At 30.7% G+C, this 24,664-nt stretch overlaps 4 protein-coding genes and 1 long non-coding RNA gene across 7 annotated transcripts; 2 read left to right on the top strand and 3 right to left on the bottom strand.

Annotated features, from left to right (window-relative positions):
* Positions 1-2,026: 2,026 nt before the first annotated feature.
* Positions 2,027-2,581, top strand: LOC123885075 (18.1 kDa class I heat shock protein-like). The gene has a single exon (XM_045934297.1). The coding sequence runs from the start codon at positions 2,103-2,105 to the stop codon at positions 2,553-2,555; it is 453 nt and encodes a 150-aa protein (XP_045790253.1). The 5' UTR covers positions 2,027-2,102; the 3' UTR covers positions 2,556-2,581.
* Positions 2,582-7,532: 4,951 nt separating this feature from the next.
* Positions 7,533-13,564, bottom strand: LOC123885077. 3 transcript variants are annotated; one of them, XR_006801070.1, is made up of 5 exons: positions 13,296-13,564; positions 12,726-12,890; positions 12,460-12,616; positions 8,119-8,752; positions 7,533-7,946 (listed from the first exon to the last, which is right to left on the bottom strand). It is a non-coding gene; the product is annotated as an uncharacterized LOC123885077 (long non-coding RNA). The 3 variants fall into 3 exon arrangements; XR_006801072.1 differs by having other exon boundaries at positions 12,460-12,594; XR_006801071.1 differs by having other exon boundaries at positions 12,460-12,589.
* Positions 13,565-14,542: 978 nt separating this feature from the next.
* LOC123885076 (gibberellin 20-oxidase-like protein) lies at positions 14,543-15,043 on the top strand (the record flags this gene model as incomplete). Its single annotated transcript, XM_045934298.1, has 1 exon — positions 14,543-15,043. A coding segment is annotated over one exon (501 nt), but the record flags the coding sequence as incomplete, so codon positions are not given.
* An 816-nt stretch (positions 15,044-15,859) lies between these two features.
* On the bottom strand, positions 15,860-17,581 carry LOC123886318 (elicitor-responsive protein 3). Its single transcript, XM_045935647.1, has 5 exons — positions 17,515-17,581; positions 17,295-17,360; positions 16,761-16,902; positions 16,106-16,241; positions 15,860-16,015 (listed from the first exon to the last, which is right to left on the bottom strand). Exons 1-5 carry the CDS (start codon positions 17,579-17,581, stop codon positions 15,860-15,862), a joined length of 567 nt encoding a protein of 188 aa, XP_045791603.1.
* A 2,721-nt stretch (positions 17,582-20,302) lies between these two features.
* LOC123884855 (gibberellin 20-oxidase-like protein) lies at positions 20,303-22,525 on the bottom strand. Its single transcript, XM_045934088.1, has 2 exons — positions 21,956-22,525; positions 20,303-21,071 (listed from the first exon to the last, which is right to left on the bottom strand). Exons 1-2 carry the CDS (start codon positions 22,309-22,311, stop codon positions 20,462-20,464), a joined length of 966 nt encoding a protein of 321 aa, XP_045790044.1. The 5' UTR covers positions 22,312-22,525; the 3' UTR covers positions 20,303-20,461.
* Positions 22,526-24,664: the final 2,139 nt, after the last annotated feature.

The following is a 24,664-nucleotide window of genomic DNA, read 5'->3' as shown; positions in this document are numbered from 1 at the left end:
TTTCGATGTATTTGATGTAGATCTGAGAATCAATCCGTCCTTTTATGTTTATATATATGTTATGTACATGAAAATAAACTTATTTGGGATTTATAACATGAAAAATGGGATTTTTGGGTGATTTGGTGTGAAAAACACGAAGTTTGAACATTGCTGTCAGAAGGCCGTCGCTAAGCCTTCACTTAGCGAACAGGTGGCGACTGCTGCTATCCTGAGGCCCTCGCTGAGCGACCAGAGGCCCTCGCTAAGCGACCAACTCGCTGTCGCTCGCCAGAAGCTGTCCATGTACTGACTTTGTTCGCCATCCCTCGCTAGGCCGTCGCTAAGCGACCAATACTGTGCAGAACATATTTTGTTGATGTTTTAAAGTGCAATTAGGCACTTGTAACATGGATTTAAGGTATCCTAACATGCAATTAGGTGTTTATAACCATGATTAATTGTATTGTGATGAATTGTTGATTATATTTGTGGAATATGATTGTTTTTGATTGTGTTAATGATGTTTGTTTAAATGTCAAAAGAAGTATATTAAGGGGTTAATTAACTTAATAAAGAATAATATTAGAATCATGTTATTCTAATAAAGAAGTATATCGAATTATGTTATTCGATAAAGACGCATATTAAGGTATAATGTTATCTTAATAAAGACGAAATGTCGGATAGTGTTCCACATTATAAATGACGAGCAAAATGCTAATTGTGTGAGTGTGAATACATGAATTACATACATGCATTCATGAATTGTTGATGTATATTGGATATTCCAATAAAGACGGATATCGGATTATATTTATCCGATAAAGACGAATATTAGAGGTGAGATACTCTAATAAAGACGATGGTACCACATGCATTAGATATGTCTAGGGGACATAGCATGAAGATTGTGGCATTAAATTGCATTAGGATATGTGTACATTATTTGATATTTGATATGTGACACATATGTTTGCATTTATGTGATAATTGTTATGTGACATATACTTTGCTAAGTGTGCTTATTGCTATTCGATGAAGTGATGTTTGATTTTAATGATCTAGAACTTATAATTGAATGATAGATGATGATGTATATGTATAATGTATGATTATGCATGTTTTATGAAGAAATATTTTAGTACCGTTTTACTTACACTTATATTTTGATTATGTGATCTAACTCTCATGCTTTGTGTTATGTGCTGGACCGTTAGGGGTCCAGATTCACAGGTTTTGTGGTTATCGATGTCGAGTCATCGGTGAAGCTCCGTTCTGATTGTGACACGGGAAAAATGGTTTTATATTGTATATAAAGTCTATTGTCTAGGTTATTTTGTATAATCAATAAATATATTATTTGATTGAAAAATTTGTATAAACAAGCATTTTTACTAATTAACTACATTAGTATTATTTTAGTTGAAGAATGTAATACTTAAACTGATATTCTATAAATTGGATTGTGATTTTCCGTTGCGTATTTTGAAAAATATTTTACTAAGGTAGAAATATATAAATAATGGGTTTGGTGTTACAAGTTACATAGTGAACCATCTTGTAAATTTAAGAGATTAAACATGGACTTTTAAATTATACAACAACATTGTTCATTGAATTTAAGATAAGAAACGATAACATAAATAAAAAACAGTAAATTAAACACAAACGAGACTATGGATTAGATATCCACTCTTTTAAGTCTGAATTTAAAAAAAAATAAAAAAAATAATCTACTTTACATTCAAAATTGAAGTTTAAATTGATACCTTATGTCTGTCCGAATATAATTTTTATTTTCAACTTTATTATTCAACTTTTTTATTTTTACATTGAATAAATCTAATTCAACTAATTTTTAACTAATATCAATTTACATACATAAAACACACGTTTAGAATCAAATGATTTGTGATTGTTCCATCTTAGTGCAAAATAAAGTGGATTCTCTCATTTGAATTGTCCAATCTCAAGATGCTCTAAATAATAACCATAAAAATTGTTATTCAAAATCACATTAATCTCTTAATTTCCTTTTAAATAAGTGTTTCTTCACTCACATTGCACACAACACAAGCACTATCAAACCATCTAATTCATCATATAACACCATAAAAAAAATGTCTCTCTTTCCCACAAGCAACTTTGGTCGAAGAAGATCAGAACCACAACAAAATCATCATAACCAAACATGGCACAACCCATCATACCAACAAAAACATGGTTATGAAACTCATTTAACAACAACAGCTTTCTACAACGTACCATCACCAATTCTTAACACTCACATAGAGTGGAAAGAAACTCATGAAGCTTACAAAGCACATCTTCCGGGACTCAAGCGAAACGATGTTCGAGTTGAAGTTGATGATGATAGAGTACTATGTATCATTTGTGAGAAGAGTGCTAGTGGTCATTTTGTTCATCGTGTTACTTTGCCTGAGAATTCTAAGGTTGATCATGTTAAGACTTATATGGATAATGGTGTGCTCACTATTCATGTTCCTAAGCATAGAATTGGGAACAATCGTGTTAGGAATGTTCAAATTTCTCTTCAAATTTCTCATGGGTGATTTGGAAATGAGTTGTCTCTATTTAACAGATACTCCCTCCGTCCCAAAATATAAGGGAAAATTGGTCAACTAAAATTGATGTATCTAGTCCAGATTTTTAACCAAATACATCAACTTTCTTTGACCAATTTTCCCTTATATTTTGGGACAGAGTAGTATATATATATACATCTATTAGAGATATGGTTAAGTTTATGAAATGAAATAATATTATTTATATTATTTTATTTCATGAGTTTATATATTTCTCTTTAAATAAAAGTGTTTAATTTGATAGAGAAAATCTCGACACATCTTATCTGAATGTAATTAAAGTCTAGATAAACACATATGTAGAAGAGACACAATTAAATAAAGAACGACTAAGTTGCGTTATTCTATGATATATTAGGGATCCATAATTTTTTAACAACAAAACATATTAAATAATACTCCCTAGTAAATATAATGATGATTTGTGATTGTTCTGTTGTTTCGTAAGAATAAGTAATACTCTATATTAATGTCCTAGTAACTTTTTCTTAAAAAATAATGTCCCCGGTAACTATCAACTGAACTATTTTTACGAGACTGATTTAAGGATCAGGACTAATAATGTGTTATACACTATCACATAGTTACGGATTTCGACCATTAATTTTAGATCGGAAGGTTTAAATTTCACTACTAATTTCACAGAGTTAAACAACCCCTCTCAATAATTTCTATCTGACGGTCGAAAACTCTAACAGATAATTTAGGAAATCCATTTTTGATTTAGTAACTAATTTTACAATATTTATAAATCATAAATTTACTCCTGACCCAAGTGATAGGTGTTTGTTGAGCAATTATCATCATTTTTCTCTCGCACCCCGTGTTTCTTTTCTACGCTCTAATTTCCATTTTTGTCCTTAAATGAATATTTTGGAACATCTTTTTCGAATTTTTTTGGCTTGGTAAAAAACTTTACAATGTGTTTTCCGAATTTGAACTAGAAAAACTTCGTAAAACGTGTCGCAAAGTTTTACAAAGGAAAAAAAAAATGGAAAAACAAGGGTATAAAAAGAAACAAGGGGATGGAAAGAGAAAAATTCATCATCATTTTTATTATAGGCCCATTGTGTACAACTTTTATAACCGAAAGCCGGATTATTATCTTGCAACTTCTCTCTAATAATTTAACATTGTTTTTAATGAGATTTTCTTTTCGCGCCACCCGTTACACTTGCGCCCCCCGGCGCTCCCAATTTACCCCCTTCGCTATCTATGATGTGAGTGTGTAAAATTGAAAAATCATAGTTCACATCCTACATCACGAGCAGGGTTTGCAGTCTAGTTAGCGAAACTATTGACAGTAGAAAAAATAGTCTCTCATGCAATTAAAACTGATTGGCCACGTGGGAAGCAGTGACAAGGTAGTGACAATGCAAGAAAGGATCAAATGCGGGGGGTTACCTTATGTTAATCTTCACTTCTTTGTTGATTGCGACCCTAAACAATAAAAAATCCTTCGATTTCGACGAACTTTTTGAGTATTAAGGGTCTGGGAGGGTTTTGCTCTTCTATTACGTTTTTTTATTAACCGCATAAATGGGGGGAAGAAGGTGACACGCCTTATAAAACAACATGGTTTGCATTCAAGAAAGGGAACACATAAAACATGTTCGCATTCTAGAATGCGGCCGTGTTTTTTTCAAAAACCCCCCAAGGGGTGGATACACTCTAAGGGGTCGAATCTTTAACACACTCACATTTTATAATGCAAACGGTGGTCGTATTCTAGAAGATTAGGGGATTAGTTTGATAATTTTAAGGGGTACGTGAGGACTTTTGAAAGGCGCGAAAAATAAATCTCGTTTCATAATTCGCATTCATAGTAAAATACCCGGTCCAATTAAATTTGTAGGGGTTAAGTGTTAAAATATAAAGGTGAGAGGATTTTTTTTCCCTCATAGTAATAGAATCTTTGGTTCTTCTCTAGAGACAACATATCCGATTTACTGGACCGTCTAATCAAGTTCGGGGTCAGTTAATATAGATTTTTTAGACGCAAACATAATATAGACTTTAGAGTAATGTTATATACACCGACGTTAATATATATTGATCCAAAAGAGATTTTGATTTCTTAAGCAAGTTAGTTGTGAATATGACAGCTCGTTTGGTCCAACTTTTTTTTAGAGCTTATGCAAATAGTTTTTGCAATATAAATTAGGTTTTATGCTATTTTATAAATTTATACTAGTTAAAATAATAATTTTATAAGCTATTTTATCATAAACTAGCTTGACAAACTTATAATAATATATAAAAATTGTATAAGCTCTAAAAAAAGCTGAGCCACACGAGCCATAAATTTATTTATGTGGCTTGTTCTTATTATTTTACGGATAAAATATCAAAAATTATCAAGTGGTACGCTATGTCTCGTAAAAAAGAATCCGACTTGCTTATATAAAAAAGATATACTCCATCTGTCCCAAAATATAAGGGAAAATTGGTCAAACAAAATTGATATATTTGGTCCAAAATTTTAACCAAATACATCAACTTTCTTTGACCAATTTTTCCTTATAATTTGGGACGGAGGGAGTATATCGCATATATATATATATATATATATATATATATATATATATATATATATATATATATATATATATATATATATATGGGGTTTTCTAACTTAGACCCTAGTTAGGTCTAAGTTAGCAAGGTGCACCTTTTGAGTTGGACAAAAATACCCATTTTTTTTTTTTGAAACAATAGAGCAACTGGGGCATATATGTAATTTGCATCATCAGAACGCGCGCCCCCATGACTTCTCGCGCCTCCCATGCAACAACAACAACCATAACATTTTTTAAATTTCTTCCAAATTTCGACCTCATTTTACGTGCGAATCAAACGCCGATTTCAAAAACTAATACCGGAAACCTTTGTAAAATTGAAAAACGATCAAAATCCATATAAGGAACGTCGAGTTTCGTTGAGTATTGAGGGAGATCGAACCGGGTCAAAATACCGGGTCGCACGACCCGTTTCTGCATAAAACGGGTGGGAAGGACGATGAACAGTGCGCGTCGCCCACGCCCACTCTCACCGGCGGCGCGTGGGGGCGCGTGCGGCCTCAGGGAGGCTCTATTTTTTTTTTATTTTTTCATAATAAAATAGTAGATAATATTCTGGAAATTTTGATATATTGTATGAAATTTTTGGAGACCCGAAACTATTTTTAGTTAATTAAATGAGTAAAAAGGTAATTAAAAATATTATAATTCCATAAAAAATTTCCAAAATTTTATGTAAAGTACTATGAATTATTTAGAACCCTCTTGTGTACCTCACTCTCCATAGTTCAAGTCATGAAATTATTTTCACAAATTCCGCTGATTATTTAAAACCATTTAACAAATAATAATAATAATTTCATAGATTTGTACTCTGAAACCAATTGTTTTTTTATTTGTTTCTAATAAAATATTAGATAATATTCTGGAACTTTTGGTATATTTTATGAAATTTTTTGAGACCTGAAACTATTTTTCGTTCATTAAATGAGATAAAACGGTAATTAAAAACTATTGTTTGCTTCTGAAACCATTTAGCTGGAAGAATGGTTTCAGAGAGTTATACTGTGAAACCATTCTAGCAGTAAAATGGTTTCAGAAACAAACAATTAAAAATCAACTCCCCTGAAACCATTCTATCAGTGAAATGGTTTCAAAGTACAACGCTCTGAAACCATTGTACCAGCTAAATGGTTTCAGAATGGTTTCAGAAGCAAACAATTAAGAAATTACTCACTGAAACCATTCTACCAGTAAAATGGTTTCAGAGAGTTATACTGTGAAACCATTCTACCAGCTAAATGGTTTCACAGTATTATATAAAGATAATTAAAGGTAGTGAAAAATTGAGTTTTTTTTTTTGTGTCCAAATCAAACGAACCAAGTCTCTATTTGTAGACAAAAAAAAATTATGAATTTTGGTATAAAAATAAAAAAATAAAAAATTAATTTACAACGAAATAATTGAGTTTAAAGTATTAAATGAAAAAAAAAAACACGCCAACCACCCAGCAGTTGACACGTGTCCTGCTTTTTTAAAATGAAATTTTCTCTCTCCAGGCGCAGATCTAGTGTGGTGCACGCGCTGACTTATCATGGAGATGGATGATCTGGACTGTCTGATTGATCCGACAGCCATGATGAGATCATCTCTTGGCCGTCTGATGGAAATCAACGGTCTGTAATGGTGGTCCTGCGGTAGGCACGCGACACTGGATCAGCGCCAATATGTTTTTTTTTTTTTTTTTTAAAAAAAGAAAGGGTATTTTTGTCCAACTCAAAAGGTGCACCTTGCTAATTTAGACCCAACTGGGTCTAAATTAGCAGCCCTATATATATATATATATTACATCACTAACAATTGAAATTACCTTGCTTCGTAGTCAAGTTTGAGACTTTTTTTGCCAGTAACAATCTGAGATATGCATAAGCTCCTACAGATCCTCGAAAAAGAGGAACTAGAGGTCTAAGATTATTTCCAAACTGGAAAAAGAACCGACGATCTTGCTCTTCATACCACCAGCAACAGAACTGTGTCAATAAGTAGCTTATATAATGTTATAAACGAATCCAATTTATCAAGTCATCAAATCATAAGAAACCACACAATGTTGATAAATCTCACACTACAAATTAGCTCATTCTCACCTATTATTGCATCATGGAGTATCTATCTTTTTTGCTATCTACATATCACAAACATTAATTAATAGTCCACTTCCAGCCACATTTTCATATTACTGACATAAATTAATAGCCCACTTAGGTAACATTAGGGACAAGGGTCATTAAGTTCATAATGCAAAATCACTTCTAATTGCAGTTGCAAAATTGAATTTAGAGACTAAGGATCATCAAAGTAGAACATGTATCAATTCATGCATTACTATGAATAAAAATTCATAATTTTTTTTAATAGAAAAGCAGACACCGATAGGGACAATTGCTTTGAGTAGCAATTAAGGCAGCAACAGGATTACGAAATATAGGGACAATTGCTTTCACGTAGTAAATGGGACAAATTATTCATTAAGTCATTGTTATGAGTATATAACATAGTATTAGTAACCAATGATCAAGAACATGTTATTTATAGATGCTAAAAGCAAATCAACGACGTCGCTTGAAGTCCCGGGTTTGAGTTTCACAATGTTAGTGAATGAAAGCCACTCCACAAGCACTGCCATTACAAACACCAGGATTAGCGCCACTGCATACATGGCGGAGCTGTTCCCGGGCCAACAATGGAATTGATTGAAAATTTTTGGGACGATACATGTTTCCTCAATTAAAGTTCATTAAGTTTATCTTTTTACTACAATAGTCCTCTAGTGTCTCACTGTTGGAAACATCAAAAAGAGAAACAAATTATTCATTTGTTATACAAAAGCTTAAAATGAACTATAAGCACTTATCTATAAGCGCATATATATATATATATATATATATATATATATATATATATATATATATATATATATATATAGTACATCATTAACAATTGAAATTACCTTGCTTCATAGCCAACTTTGAGACTTTTTCCACGTAACAATCTGAGATATGTGTAAGCTCCTACTGATCCTCGAAAAAGAAGAACTACAGGTTAAGATTATATCCATACCGGAAAAAGAACCGACGATCCCGCTCTTCATACCACTAGATTTGTTCAGCTTTAGCAAATACAATTTCACTATACCATATGCAGTTCATGATGTCATAAAAAATTATAAACAATTTTAACCAATCAAAGACAGAGGGATTGAACACCAATGGTGCCACTACCCATAATGCATGAACCAACTAGTAATGGTCAGGGTTATATAAACAAATGTGTCAGTTGCTACAGAATTGTGTCAATAAGTAGCTTATATAATGTTATAAACAAATCCAATTCATTAAGTCATCAAATCATAAGAAACCACACAATGTTGATAAATCTCACACTACAAATTAGCCCCTTCTCACCTATTATTGCATCATGGAGTATCTATCTGTTTTGCTTTCTACCTCATCCATGCAACATAATCAGAAACATAAATTAATACTCCACTTCCAGCAACATTTTCATATCACAAACATAAATTAATAGTCCACTTTTCACCTACTTTTACATCATAGCTCTCTTTTTCGACTTCTACCTCAGCCCTGTAACATCACATGTATATATTTTAGAATTCAGCCTAATCGAAAGAAACCACATAATGCCCCCACCAAAATTAATCACAAACCAAATTCCTCTAGCACTGCAAACATTACATGAACTAGGCCACAATTTTGAGTAACTGGGCTTATGTTTACAACACGCTTTAAAGATAATGAAAAAAAAAAATTCATCTCAGTGACTGTTTCACGATTAGGGTTTTAAAAAGATAATAAATACCATTGATTAGGGTCATAATGCATTAAACTCTGAGGTCATTGTCTCATTGTGGTAATCCATTCCTTACAAAACTTATGAAACATTAAGGAATAGGGTCATTAAGAACATAATGGAAAATCACTTCTAATTGCAATTGCAAAATTGAATTTAGGGACTAAGGATCATCAAATCAAATTATATATCTATGCATGCATTATGAATAAAAGTTCATATATAGGACAACGATAGAGTCAATTGTTGAGTGACAATTAAGGCAACAACTAGCTTTCACATTCAGTGACTAGGGTCATTAAGTTCATCGCATCAAGACATTTAAACTCTTACAAAAATTGAAAGTTCTTGAATACACAAGAATTAAAAAATCGACAACCCATCATTGTTCCCAATAGGTATTGATTATAAACCAAACAAGGCAAATATGTTGGAATGAAATTTCCAATAAGCAGAAGATTGAAAGTTCTTGGAACAGAACAAGTTTCCTCAATAAAATGCATCATCCAACATTTTCCGGCCGCCAAGACAATCCCTTACAAAAATCATGGAACAAAGTATATTTAACATTTTATCCATCTTATTGTCGAATTTCAAGTTAATGAGCTCATCATGTATACCATACCAATATTGACAATTGCACAATTAGGGTCATAGATTGACAATCGACACCTTCCACATTTTAAGTAAAATTTCATATTAAAATTGCTTTGCTTTGAAAGCCACGATCCAACTTTTCCATTATGAATAAAGAATTCGTAATTCATTTTCCTCAAATATCATTAAGGCCTCCATCAATTACAAAACTTATGTAACATTAGGGATAAGGGTCATTAAGTTCATACTGTAAAATCACTTCTAAAGCCACTATCCAACTATTCCATTATGAATAAAGAATTCATAATGCATATTCCTCAAGGGTCATTAAGGCATCCATCCATTACAAAATTTATGTAACATCAGGGACAAGAGCCATTAAGTTCATAATGCAAAATCACTTCTAAAGTCACCATCCAACTTTTCCATTATGAATAAAGAATTCATAATGCATTTTTCTCGAAGTTAATTGAGGCATCCATCACTTACAAAACTTATGTAACATTAGGGACAACGGTCATTAAGTTCATACTGCAAAATCACGTCTAACTGCAGTTGCAAAATTGAATTTAGGAACTAAGTTTCATCAAAGCAGAATATATATCCATTCATGCATTACTATGAATAAAAATTCATAATTTTTTTAATAGAAAAGCGGACACCGATTGGGATAATTGCTTTGAGTAGTAATTAAGGCAAGAACAAGATATCACATTCAGGGACTAGGGTCATTCAATAATGTATCCAGCATTTTTTGGGCATCAAGACATTCGATCCCTTACAAAATTTGAAATTTCACATTTATTGAAGCAGAAGATTGAAGGTATTTGAATAATCAAGATTGAAAAATCTAAATCCCATCATCATTCCCAATATGCATTTATTATAAAAAATATGCAGAAGATTGAAAGTTTTGTGGACAGAACACGTTTCCTAAATTAAAGTTCATAATGTAAACTCACTTATAAAGCCACCATCAATCTTTTCCATCATGAATAAAGAATTCATAATGCATTTTTCTCAAGGGTAATTGAGGCATCCATCCCTTACAAAACTTATGTAACAATAGGGACAAGGGTCATTAAGTTCATAATGCAAAATCACTTCTAATTGCAGTTGCAAAATTGAATTTAGGGACTAAGGGTCGTCAAAGCAGAATATATATCCATTCATGCATTATTATGAATAAAAATCATTAATAGAAAAGCGGACACCGATAGAGGCAATTGCTTTGAGTAGCAATTAAGGCAACAACAAGATTTCCCATTCAGGGACTAGGGTCATTCAGTAATTTATCCAGTTTTTTTGGGCATCAAGACATCCAATCCCTTTCAAAAGTTTGATATTTCACATTTTAATGAAGCAGAAGATTGAAGGTATTTGAATAATCAAGAATGAAAAAAATATAAAACCCATCGTCATTCCCAGTATGCATTTATTATCAACCAATAAGCAGAAGATTTAGCGTGTGTTTGGTTCTGCGGCGGAGAGAATTGATTTTGGCAGAATTGATTCTGTAAAATTGATTCTGGCCAAAATTGATTTTAAGCTGAAGTGGTTTATGTTTGGATATATTCATGAAAAAGTGAGTTGAACAAAAAATTTGAGTGTAAAAATCAATTCTAGAATCAGAAGCTACGATTTCTAGCTTCAAGTAGAATCAATTCTGGAGGCAGAATCAATTCTACTTTTGAGAAACCAAACAAGTCAGAATCAATTCTACACGTCCAGAATCAATTCTGGATGCTCCAGAATTGAAACCAAACATACACTTAAAGTTTTTGGGACAGAACATTATTCCTCAATTAAAGTTCATAATATAAAATCACTTCTAAAGCCACCATCCAACTTTTCCGTTATGCATTAAATAATTCATAATGCATTTTCCTCGAGGGTCATTCAGGTCACTGAGGCATCCATCCCTTACAAAATTTATGTAACATTAAGGACAAGGGTCATTAAGTTCATAATGCAAAATCACTTATAACTACAGTTGCAAAATTGAATTTAGGGACTAAGGGTCATCAAAGCAGAATACATATCCATTAATGCATTACTATGAATAAAAATACATAATTTTTTTTATTAGAAAAGAGGACACCGATAGGGACAATTGCTTTGAGTAGCAATTAAGGCAACAACAAGACTTCACATTTAGGGACTAGGGTCATTAAGTAATTTATCCAGCATTTTTTGGGCATCAAGATAACCAATCTCTTACAAAATTTGAAAATTCACATTTTATAGAAGAAGATTGGAAGTTTTTGAATAATCAGTAATGAAAACATCGTAAACTGTTCACAATAGGTATTGATTATAAACCAATAAGCAATAGATTGAAATTTTTTGGGACAATACATGTTTCCTCAATTAAAGTTCATAATGTAAAATCACTTCTAAAAAGCCACCATCCAACTTTTCCATTATGGATAAAAAATTCATAATGCATTTTCCTCAAGTGTCATTGAGGCATCCATCCCTTAAAAAACTTAGGTAACATTAGGGACAAGGGTCATTAAGTTCATAATGCAAAATCACTTCTAATTGCAGTTGCAAAATTGAATTTAGGGACTAAGGATCATCAAAGCAGAACATGCATCAATTCATGCATTACTATGAATAAAAATTCATAATTTTTTTAATAGAAAATCGGACACCGATAGCAATTAAGGCAGCAACAAAATTACGAAATATAGGGACAATTGCTTTCACGTAGTAAATGGGTCAAATTATTAATTAAGTCATCGTTATGAGTATATAACATAGTATTAGTAACCAATGATCAAGAACATGTTATTTATAGATGCTAAAAGCAAATTTTTTCTCTGCATAAGTATATATGAAGTTGTTAATATATATATATGATGGTCAAGTTTGAGATTACCTTGCTTTATAGTCAAGTTTGAGACTTTTTTTGCCCGTAACAATCTGAGATATGCGTAAGCTCCTACTGATCCTCGAAAAAGAAGAACTGGAGGTCTAAGATTATTTCCAAACTGGAAGAACCGACGATCCTGCTCTTCATACCACCAGCAACAGAACTGTGTCAATAAGTAGCTTATATAATGTTATAAACGAATCCAATTCATCAAATCATAAGAAAGCACACAATGTTGATAAATCTCACACTACAAATTAGCTCATTCTCACCTATTATTGCATCATGGAGTATCTATCTTTTTTGCTATCCACATATCACAAACATTAATTAATAGTCCACTTCCAGCCACATTTTCATATCACTGACATAAATTAATAGCCCACTTTTCACCTATTTTTACATCATAGGTCTCTTTTTAGCCTTCTACCTCAGCCCTGTAACATGAAATGTATAAATTTTAGAATTAATCCTAATCAAAAGAAACTACACAATGGCCATACCAAAATCAATCACAAACCATATTTTTCATATGTATTAGGCAACAATTTTTGATCTATCACAACAAAATTGTTTAGAAAAACAACTAACAATCATATATAAAGAAGTCAAATATTGCAATAGTAATCATTTAGGTCACCGAAAACATGCATAAATCAAACTTGATGAGGATGATGAAAAACCCTAAGCAAAGTGAAAATCGACTTAAAATCAAATCTGAAATGTCAAATCCTAAACATACATAACATCAAATTAGAAAAATCAAAACCCTAAAATCACTCGAATCAGAAAATATATGTTCAGAACCATATAATAGACATGAAATTAACAAGAATTCGTACCGCAATCAATTGATTCAGAAATTGAATTGAAAATTTCTGATTGAAGAATCGCGGGATGCGGAAGATGCACACAACTGATCATTGAAGAATCGGCGGAGATTGTGAGTTCGAAGTGTGATTTTGGAAGAATCGGTGAGAATGCGAGAAATTTTGGAAGAATCGGAAGTGTAATTTTGGGTGAGATGAAAATGGGAGAAAAATAGATTCTTGTTTCTTGATTTGAAGAAGAAAAAGAAAGAATGAATTTTTATTCATAGCGTAAGATTCAAATACACACATATTTCACAATCCTTGTAACTGTAACCCACCGACTCGTTTGTTTTAGTTTCTTTGTTTTTTAAATAATTTATTTTTATACTGAAATATTTTTTTAAAAAAATTCTTAAAATTAAATATATTTTTGGTCATCATAAAATTACCAACTTTTTATATTAAAAAAAATAAAAAAATTACCAACTTTGAATCAGAAAAAAATAAATAAAATTATCAACTTTCTTTTTGGTTCCTATATTTTTATATGGTATTCTTTCTTTCTTTTCTTCTTTTTTTTTTGACAAAACTGTATTCTTTCTTGTTAAAATTTATTGGGTTAATTTTTTTTTAAGCCACTAGGTTTGGTCTAGTGGTGACAGATTTTGGTAGTATATATGAATTCATATGTTTGATCCTCATTACTAATATTGTAAACAAAAAAAATATGGATTTTATAAAATTACCAAATTTTGTTTTAGTCCTTAAAGATTATTATGCATGTAATCTAAATCTCTAATGTTAAATCAATGTGTATTTTTCTTATTAAAAAAAAAAATCAACGTGTATTTTTGAATGATTTTTTACAGACATGTTTAGAACAATATAAAAAGATTCTCGGAAAAAGAAAAGAAAAAATCATATTTTGATTTTCCGGTCAAGATTTTCGTTACTTTTATTTTTATCTTTTCAAATTTTAAAAATTCATATTTAATTATTTACATTTAAGGACGGGGCTGTATGGTGTCCGTACTGGATTCTCGTACTTGGTTATGTTGGTTGTTATGTCATTTAATGGTGGCGTGTTTCTCGCAGCAATTTTAGGGACAATTGCTTTGAGTAGCAATTAAGGCAAAAACAAGACTTCACATTCATGGATTAGGGTCATTAAGCAATTTATCCAGCATTTTTTGGGCATCAAGATATCCAATCTCTTACAAAATTTGAAAATTCACATTTTATTGAAGAAGCTTGTTGCTATTTTATGATTCACACAATTCAAAAAATGTCAAGGTTACTTAAGAATAAACAACTATACATCACCAGAAATTATGGATTTGGATAATCATGTTGAGGGACTTGGAATGCATACTGACATGAGCTGCATAACTATCTTATACCAAGATGAAATTGGAGGACTTCAAGTTAAAACACATGAAGGAAAATGGATTGATATAAGTCCTTCTGAAGGGTCCTTAGTGGTGAATATAGGTGATATGATGCAAGCTTGGAGTAATGATAAGTTAAGGTCTTCTGAACATAGAGTTATTTTGAAGCAATCTGTTAATAGATTTTCTTTGGCTTTTTTTTGGTGTTTTGAGGATGAGAAAGTGATTATGGCACCTAATGAAGTTGTTGGAGAAGGAAATAAGAGAGTTTATGATTCTTTTGTTTGCAAAGATTATGTGAAGTTTAGAGAGAATAATCAAAGAGGAAGATTTGAAAAAGTTGGTTATACTGTTAGAGATTTCGCTGGAATTAAGTTGTCTCAACTGTAATTTATCATACATTTATTCTTTATTTAATTTAAGTTTATAGTGATCTAAGTTGTGAAAATGGTATATATATATATATAAAATAAATATACATAAATACTATGATTGTTATTCAAATTTGCATGTTTAAATCATGATTTTCAATTTCGGCCATGGTCGTTTATGATGCGGCTGATTATTGTGAAATCGTTCCAGTTACAATGATTAGTTTAAATGTGGCTGATTATTGTGAAATCGTTTATGGTCGTTTATGAATAGTTTATTGTGGAGAATCAAGAAGATAATGTTCGTTGGGCAATTTGAGATGTTCATTCAATTAAATTCTTGAAGGATATCTTTCGATACCCTTCTTCAATATTCTCCTCATTGAAGTAGACTTTCTTGTTGCACAAGTTATTGTGACATAATTGGATCATACAATCATTTTTTTTACAATTTAAAATATAAATAAAATAAATAATTTATACAAATCTGTCAATTTAGTACATCCATGACGTATATGAAAATCCATCAATTTACTCTCTACAACATAGACTAATCAAATTGCCGAATTTTATATACTTCAAACACTACTTATAATATTTATATAGTTTAGAGAGAGAATATCCGTAATAGTTTAGGAACTAAATTGATCATTTTTTCATTGAATCATAAAGTTTTAACAAAACGATTTCATAGTGGACCAAGCATTTATTGAATAAGCAATGAGTCTAGAAAGCATGCTATTTAGAATAAGAGCAAGCAAAATTATTCATCATTAATTTTTTTTTTTTTGAGGTAATTATTCATCATTAATGTCATATCTATCAAATGATAATCCTACTTTCTCTTTTGTTTATCTTTGGAATTAATCTTTTTATTATAGAAAAACAAGAATTTCCACCATGATGTTCTCCAAATGGATCCACAAATTGAACGTTTTGGTTGTTTCTCCACAACAATGGATTCTTGATTCTTCATCACATATTTTTCTTTCTGCAATATAAACATCATTTTTTTATTAGCACTTAGACATATAATTAATTTTCCTAACATTTTTATTTTTTTTAAAATGTCCAAGCTTACATTTGCAATGAATTTAAATCCAATTTTTATTTGTCCTTTGTATGTGTCATCTTCAAGTACCACATTATATGCAGCTGGTTTTATTTCTATAAATCCATGTTTAGTTCCTTCAGTGATTATTCCATCTATGTAAACCCTGCTTTTTGTGGGAACAAATGAATCAAAATTAGTTAATTCTTTTGAAATGAAAATCCAATTATAAATAGAAGTCATACAAAAAATATATATTCAATAGAAAATAAAGAATCATGTGTAAATATATTTGCATTTTTTAGGTGTTAAAATTGCTAATTTAATTGATTTTTTATGAATATTATATTAATTGGAATTTTAAATTGTTGCATATTGTGCACACTTGTACAAAGTCTTATGTGGTCATAACTCACGAAACCGACATGCTATTTAGATACACACACATAAATTCGAAAAATATAGAAAAAATAATAATTAAATAATGTGCTCAGATATTTTTTATTTGAAGTTGTGACCGTCCAAATGTTTGTCAAATTTGTAAAGAAATGCAACGTAGTTTACTATTTTTAGCTTTATCGATTTTTTTGACGCAAAGAATGTGTTAAATTGTATTATTTGCCATGTTTTTTGCTAGACATCTAATTCAGTGTAAGAGAGAAATAAGAATTGGAAAAAGAATTACTTGGCTTCCCCAACAAATCCACCATTTGTGAAGAATTCTGTATCCATGATTTTACATTTGAGATATGTTGACTTCATCTTGCAATCAAAAGATGAGAAATCAAATATGAATTTCTCATTCCAACAAGGATTCTTATTTTTGTCTGGATCACATACAAATAAGTTATTTTTGTATATATTTTTTTTTTAGAAGCTAAAAATATATTAAAACAGTTATCTTAGCACAAGACGTGCTAACATAACGGAAACATTACAAGACAAAAAAGTCCATAAAAATAGTACAAGCATAAAAGATTAACAACATTGAGGAGGATTTGTCCTCCAATGATAACAGTTATTTTTTTTATATATAAACTACGTACATATTTAAATTTTGATTCTCTGCAGTCGTTCAACCAGTACAATCAAATCTCAACCATTAGATGGCTAGATCCAATAGTTGAAATTTGTTTGTTCGATTTGAAATGTTGTAGAGAATCGTATCGAACAATTTGCGTCGTAAGCTCAAAGTCTTGTACAAGAATAAATATCTAACCTGATGAAATTTTGCTTCTTTGAGATTGAGACCCACACTCAATAATCACATAGTAGGAAGGTGTTCCTATAATGTTAAGTACACACAAAATGCTTATAAGCAACTATTGGTTCAATTTAACAAAAGAAAGAGAAATAATTTCCTAAAAAATAAAAATGAAAGGTTAGGATCAAAATAAAATTAGCTCATATATTTTAGAGTGAAATTAATGGAAGGATACCAACAATGTTTGTATGTCTAATGCCTTTAGCATTAACAAGAAGTACTTCAAGAATTCCAGTTTCCATGTGTATGTGTTTGATTATGGGTTTAAAAGATAGAATTAATGGGGAAAAATGTAGATATATAATATATTATATATTATGTTGGGTAAGAGTGAATGAAGATGGTAGTTTCACAATTTATTTATTTATTTTTTTAAAAAAAGTTCCACTAATTCACTTAACGTATTAAGTTGGAGTTACAACGAAATGTGTCAACTTCAGTTTATTTATTTATTAATTAATTACTCAATCTAACTGTTTTGAAGACTAATTAATTATATTTCTTATTAATGGTAAATCCATGGTTTCAATTATCATTTATGTGACTAATAGTTCTATTCAACAAAGTTGTTAATGAAAAAAAAAAAAAAGGTTTTTTAGTAAGCATGGGATTTATCTTATGTGAGATTTATCGAACGTTCCAAACTGTTCATAACATATCTCCCTATAAAGGGCAGTTTGGAAATTTTAAGGTGGGTTTGTCAGCATATAAGGGGTTTAAAGAGCAATTGTTTTTAATACTTTTGGGGCTTTCAAATATTGGGTATATTCTTTGTTGAACTTTTCTCTCTCGACCCAACCCCTATTTCTTTTATACCCCCAAAAATCTCATTTTGCTCCTTGGGGTTTGAAAAATTTTTGTCAAAAAACTTCGGTTTATATTAACCGAAGTCGAACTTCAGCTTGTTCGGTACCTGCGAACTGAAATGTCCTAGATTTCGTTACGTTGTTACCGAAAATTTCATTGGGTCGCTGGAATTAGGCCATTTCGGCAGAAGTTTATCGAAATAATTGTTTCGGTACCTGCGAACCAAAATGTCCTAGATTTCGGTACGTTGTTACCGAAAATTTTATTGTTTCGCTGGAATTAGCCAAATTTTTTCGGTTCGTATAAACCGCAATACCCCAAGGGCAAAAACGGAAATTCAGGAGTTAGAAAAGAAATGAGGGGGGTCGGAAGAGAAAAGTTCTTCTTTGTTTTGTAGTAGTAAAACTTTGAATTTGGGTCTCAAAGGCCCACTTAAAGTATTGTTCAATTATGTTCTTCTTGGTCAACGTAGCTAACTCAAAATTGTTATTCTCTCTGGCCCAAAACTTTGGTCCTTTTAAAGTTTTGGGACAATATGGATATTATTATGTTGAAGTTGAACTAGTCCATAAGTTATAGTTCAACCGACACAATGTGGATATTATTATGTTGAAGTTGAATGTTTTCACCGGGATTCAAATTCAAGACCTCGTATTTGTGTGTAAGATTCAATGATATTTGACATTTGGTCTACTATTTATTCTCATCTTGTTGATATATAGATCCTTTCATTGTAACCATGATCTTTGTTTTCTCAATAACATAAAGTTTTAGGGGTCAACTCATTTTATATCATAGCTCCTTGATACAACAAACCTTTTAGAAACTATATTAATTAATCACAATTCACAAAGTCCAAACTATGTAGTTAGGATATTATTTTAGTTGGCCAACAGCCAAAAATGATTAATTCATCATTGTGACTGTATATATTTTAGAGTCAAACATTTTAATTGTTTTTATAAAATTATCAAAACAAATTCTTGTCCTCATAAAAAGTGGTATTTTATCAACTTCAGAGTTCGGCTGTGAGATAAATAAAGTCAAGTAAAAAATTGTTCTCACCTAAAATCGAACTCGAGTTCTCCTTTTTTACAAAGAATCAAATTTAAATTCTTTCGAGCAATTCGTCTTAGAGGAAGCTCATTAATCATTTGAACTTCTTTTAGTAACAGGTCATCATGTTTGATTTGAGAAAACATATTACTAATAAAAATATGCCTCGTTTCTTGTTTCAATTTTTTTTGGCTTAATTAGTAAAATGGTCCCTTAAAGATATTTTTGGTTTCAGATTGGTCCCTTAAAGAAAAAAAGGTTCAAATAGGTCCCTTAAAGAAAAAAAAGTCAGAATAGGATTGTATTAAGGGACCTTTAAGGGACCTATTCAGACTTTTTTTTCTTTAAGGGACCTATTTGAACTTTTTTTTCTTTAAGGGACCTATTCAGACTTTTTTTTCTTTAAGGGACCTATTTGGACCTTTTTTTCTTTAAGGGACCAATCTGAAACCAAAAATGTCTTTAAGGGACCATTTTACTAATTAAGCCATATTTTTTTTATAGGATTGTATTTGCTATTGAAAGCTAATATAACTGCCAATTTCAACTTGGTACCAATTTTCATAAAATAGAGGCTGCTTTAGTATTCAATATTTTCTTAGATCTATATATCCTTTTAAAATTAGTAATATTATTGTCCCTAAATAAATGCTATGCACATCCAACCAAAAACAATAAGAACAGAACACATGATGTTTCATGTGCTGTTGGAAACTCCAAATATAAATATGCATAAAACAAAACAAAACAAAAACACCTGATAAATTTTGTAACCGATGCATCAATTTTGGACTTAAATGATTAATGAATTCTTGGCCAGATCTTACTATCACCGCAGCAAAACTCCGTTCACTTTCACTTTAAAATAATGGAAAATATTTAAACCTGAGTTGCGAAATCATAGTTTTTTATGTTTGAATTTAGAGAAAAGTCGATTATTTGAAATTGATAGAATAAATAAAGTTGATTATAATGTGTATAGGCTTTATATAGTGATCCTAAGCAAGTTAACGAATCAAAACAACTTCAAATTAACAATTGCAACTATTTCACAATAATCAGCCACGTTTAAATGTGACTCTCCACAATATCAACTATCACGACCACGGCCGTAATTTAAAATCATGACTTAAACATGCACATTTGAATAATAACTATAATATTTATGTATATTTATCGTGTATATATATACCATTTTCACAACTTAGATCACTATAAAATTAAATCAAAGAAATAAATTACAATATGGTATGATAAATTTACAATTGAGACTTAATTCCAGCAAAATCTCTAACAGTATAACCAACTTTTTCAAATCTTCCTCTTTGATTATTCTCTCTAAACTTCACATAATCTTTGCAAACAAAAGGATCATAAACTCTCTTATTTCCTTCTCCAACAACTTCATTAGGTGCCATAATCACTTTCTCATCCTCAAAACACCAAAAAAAAGCCAAAGAAAATCTATTAACAGGTTGCTTCAAAATAACTCTATGTTCAGAAGACCTTAACTTATCATTACTCCAAGCTTGCATCATATCACCTATATTCACCACTAAGGACCCTTCAGAAGGACTTATATCAATCCATTTTCCTTCATGTGTTTTAACTTGAAGTCCTCCAATTTCATCTTGGTATAAGATAGTTATGCAGCTCATGTCAGTATGCATTCCAAGTCCCTCAACATGATTATCCAAATCCATAATTTCTGGTGATGTATAGTTGTTTATTCTTAAGTAACCTTGACACTTTTTGAATTGTGAATCATAAAATAGCTTCTCAAATCCTTCTCCTAAGCTCATTAACACAAGCTTTAAAATTCTTTCAGATAAATTTGCCATTTTACTACAATAGTCCTCTAGTGTCTCACTGTTGAAAACATCAAAAGACAAACAAATTATTCATATGTTATCTATGAAGCACGGACACAGACACATACACTAGACACAACACGGACACTGACACGTCGACAATAATTTGAGAAAATGACATGATTCAGGGTAATCACCCATGTCCGACATTGACATGTTTCCGACACTGGACACGTCTAATCTGAGGAGTGTCGTCATAGTTTGTTATACAAAAGCTTAAAATGAACTGTAAGCACTTATCTATAAGCGCTTATGCATATGTTATTTCTAAAACATAAAATTAATTAATTCTAATAGTTTACATATAAGCTATAAACTTTTTTCATAAGCTATCTTGGAGGGTTTGTGAAAATAAGTTGAAAACGGCAACATGTTATAAGTTTCCCTGTTTGGATAAACAGCTTAATTAAGCACTTATCGTATAAGTGATTGTAAATAATCTTTTTTTATATCAAAAAATAAAATAAAGTCAAAATATTTTCATAAAAGCTATAAGTTGTTTTTACAAGTAATTCTGAAGAGCTTATGAAAATAAGCCGAAAACTGCTTATGAACATGTCACAAGTTTTTCTCATATGCTTTTTCAAGCAGTCACTAATAGTATTTGTGTAAGTAGCTAAGCTCAAATAAGTCAATTCAAACAGACCCAAAAATTGTTTTCATAAGCTACCCCGGTGAGCTTATGGAAATAAGTTGAAAACAACTTATGGACACCTCATAAACTATTTCCATAAGCTCTTACAAACGGTCTCATAAGTGTTTATGTCAGTATACAACATCAAATAAGGCAATCCACATGAACCTATATGGAATAGTAAAATAGTACTTATTGAATTAAAAGGACTAATAATGTAAAGGGACAACAAAGTTCTAAAACATTACCTGAATTTAGAATTTTGTGTTTCAAACAAAACATCTTGAGAACTCTTAGCAGATACATAGAAGTTAGGTCCATCAACTCTAAGGCTTTCAAAGAATGGAGAAGCAATGAAGTGAGGTGTGTAAGATTTTATAGAAGAGAAAGGACCAAGTTTAAGCTTAGTATCAGAAGGAAGATTAAAGATTAATTTAGATAATGAATGAAGTTGGTTACAAAGATCTTTTGATATCTCATGATTAATTATGTGGAAAAATCCCCAATCTTTGCAAGCTTTAGAGAGAGTTGTTAAAGAAGATGATTGTAATGGTTCAGAAATGTCTATAATAGGAAGATCAACATAAGGATATGAATTTGACATTATTAGTTTTTTTAGGATATGAAAAAAGAGATTAATGATATATTGTTACCAAAGTTTTGTGCTATTTAATGTATAAAAGTTTGGTCAGAAACTTGTAGTTGAAGAACGATAAATATAATATGAAACAGTTAAGAAGTGCCAACAAAGATATATGGCATAATAAAGCTAAAACAAAACTAACTTGTGTTAGGTGCTTTTGCTTAGAGTCAATAGGTTATGAAATGAATTATTGTGGAAATTAATGATTGGCTTTAACTGAATCATGGATTAGTGGGCTAAGTGGAGTCTATGACCATGATTTAATAAAAAATTATTTCTATAGAAAATTATCAACAAGGGTAGAATAAGTATACAAATTATGTTGCTTGAAGTGCATATACTATTTTTCCATGTGAAACACCATTTTAGTTTATTAGTTATAATGTTTGACAATTTAGTCCATGAAATTAACATTATTTTAAAATGATCAAAAGATTGAAAATTCTCTATTACATCACCATGTGTTTGGTATTTTAGAAAATCACGATATGATCGCACGTTCAACTGAAGCTAAGAATTGGAGCTTTGAGAAAGCTGCGGTGGGAAAGAAGGTGGCGGTTAGTCGGTGACTCACTTGATAATCAAACACAAGTTTAATCTTTTGGTATGAGTTATTCTGATCATTGATATTGTCATAGGTGGATTAATGTAATATGAAATGTCTAACCCTATAGTTTCGGACACTAAATTAGTTATTTACCATTTTTCCCATCTTCATTTTTTAAAAGAGTTATTCACTTATCATATTAGAAGTAGAAAGTTATGTATGGATACCTCACACTTCCGAATTAGGCGTGTCTTTGTATTCGACATGTACGCATTCGACAATTTCGACAATTTATAAAGTTTCATTTTCTTTTGACATGTTGGTTGATTTTAATATATACAAGACAGGCTTTATTAAAAGAAAAATATTTGCAAGACAGGCTGGTAATAAGCAAGCATCCCAACCATGATGACTTTGTATATATAATTCCGTTATGCATGGATCACACTTTCTTCTTTTAAAAATTTTGACTAAGCATTTGGTCAATAAATATTCATCTAGATGTTGGAGCCTAAGTATCTTCACACAAAGTATATAAACCATATTCACACATTTATCATCTCTTCATTTGTCAAACTAAGATGTGAACAACATTCCCATGCCTAAGAGATATAACAAATTGATTAAAAAAAAGAAAGAGATAAGTAACAATTATTTGGGCATTTTAAAATCAAAATATGCCCCATAACATTTATTTAAAGTGCATATGGAATGTATCAAAATGGACAGCTATGGGGTTTAAGTACATTGATTTTATGTATGAGGTAGAGTAATTTTTTTTATTAACTCTTTGGTTTTTAGGGGATGGGGCTCGAAAATTCAGAGTTCAACCGCAGGGTAAGTAAAGTCTGGCAAAAAATTATTTCCACCAAAAATCATATTCAAGTTCTCCCAAACAATTCGTTCTATGCAGAGTTCATTAATCTCCTAAAGGCCAATGTCTTGGTTAGAACTAAGAAGCTTGTGAGGTACTTTAACACATAGATATTCTATTAAATTTCAATCACGCAACTTGTGTGCGCATGCAGTCAGTAAATTATTTCTTATGACTTGAAATTTTTAATTTAATTTTCGAATATTTTCAAATATAATTTAAGATAAATCATATTTAGAAATATTTAAAATCCAAATTATATTTTTAATTATTATCTATAAATGACTTAGGGAGGGAAATCAAAATTCTCAAAATTTCTAAGTGTTCACATAGATATTAAAGAACCATGTTATATTTGTCTACATTGGTGATGGTTTTTTGTTTTATTATATTTTTTAATATATTTGTCCAACCATGTGTTGGTGGATAAAAACATTTTAACTATATAGCTGCTAAAAAAAACAAGAAAACAATGAGACAAAATGATGTGTAGGTGGTCATAATAGGATTGACCTAAGAATAAATATAGATTATTAAGTCATTCAAATAAGACACAAAATCTAAGCACTAGATTGCAGTGGGATTAGCATGATTCCATTGCATCTCATTTATATCCAAAAAAGATGCTTCAAGATTTGATATTGGTATATATATTAGTGACCCATTACCTCTTGATTAATCACTTTTGAATCCAATCAAATGCTTCCACCAAACCCCCCTCTTGCTTAACAAAAGTCAATTTGGAACAAAGTGACAAACCCATTTAAGATTGTCTCAAAGTGCCAAATCTTACTTGTGACACACACTTTAGCTCATCATTTGTTGTTCTAGACCTAGAAAATGGAGTACAGAAAAAGAATACTCCCTCCATTCACAACTATAAACAAAAAAAA

This window comes from Trifolium pratense, linkage group LG5 (genome assembly GCF_020283565.1).
Source record: "Trifolium pratense cultivar HEN17-A07 linkage group LG5, ARS_RC_1.1, whole genome shotgun sequence".
NCBI lineage: Eukaryota > Viridiplantae > Streptophyta > Magnoliopsida > Fabales > Fabaceae > Trifolium > Trifolium pratense.
This window is presented reverse-complemented; position numbering and strand designations above follow the sequence as displayed.

Excerpts from the sequence above, each read along its gene's own strand:
- LOC123885075 (XM_045934297.1), top strand. The coding sequence starts at position 2,103 with ATGTCTCTCTTTCCCACAAGCAACTTTGGTCGAAGAAGATCAGAACCA.
- LOC123886318 (XM_045935647.1), bottom strand. The coding sequence starts at position 17,581 with ATGGAAACTGGAATTCTTGAAGTACTTCTTGTTAATGCTAAAGGCATT. Across the intron at positions 17,361-17,514 it reads TAGACATACAAACATTGTTG|GAACACCTTCCTACTATGTG; the intron begins GTATCCTTCCAT and ends TTAACATTATAG. Across the intron at positions 16,016-16,105 it reads GATTTAAATTCATTGCAAAT|AAAGAAAAATATGTGATGAA; the intron begins GTAAGCTTGGAC and ends TTTATATTGCAG.
- LOC123884855 (XM_045934088.1), bottom strand. The coding sequence starts at position 22,311 with ATGTCAAATTCATATCCTTATGTTGATCTTCCTATTATAGACATTTCT. Across the intron at positions 21,072-21,955 it reads ACACAAAATTCTAAATTCAG|TGAGACACTAGAGGACTATT; the intron begins GTAATGTTTTAG and ends TGTTTTCAACAG.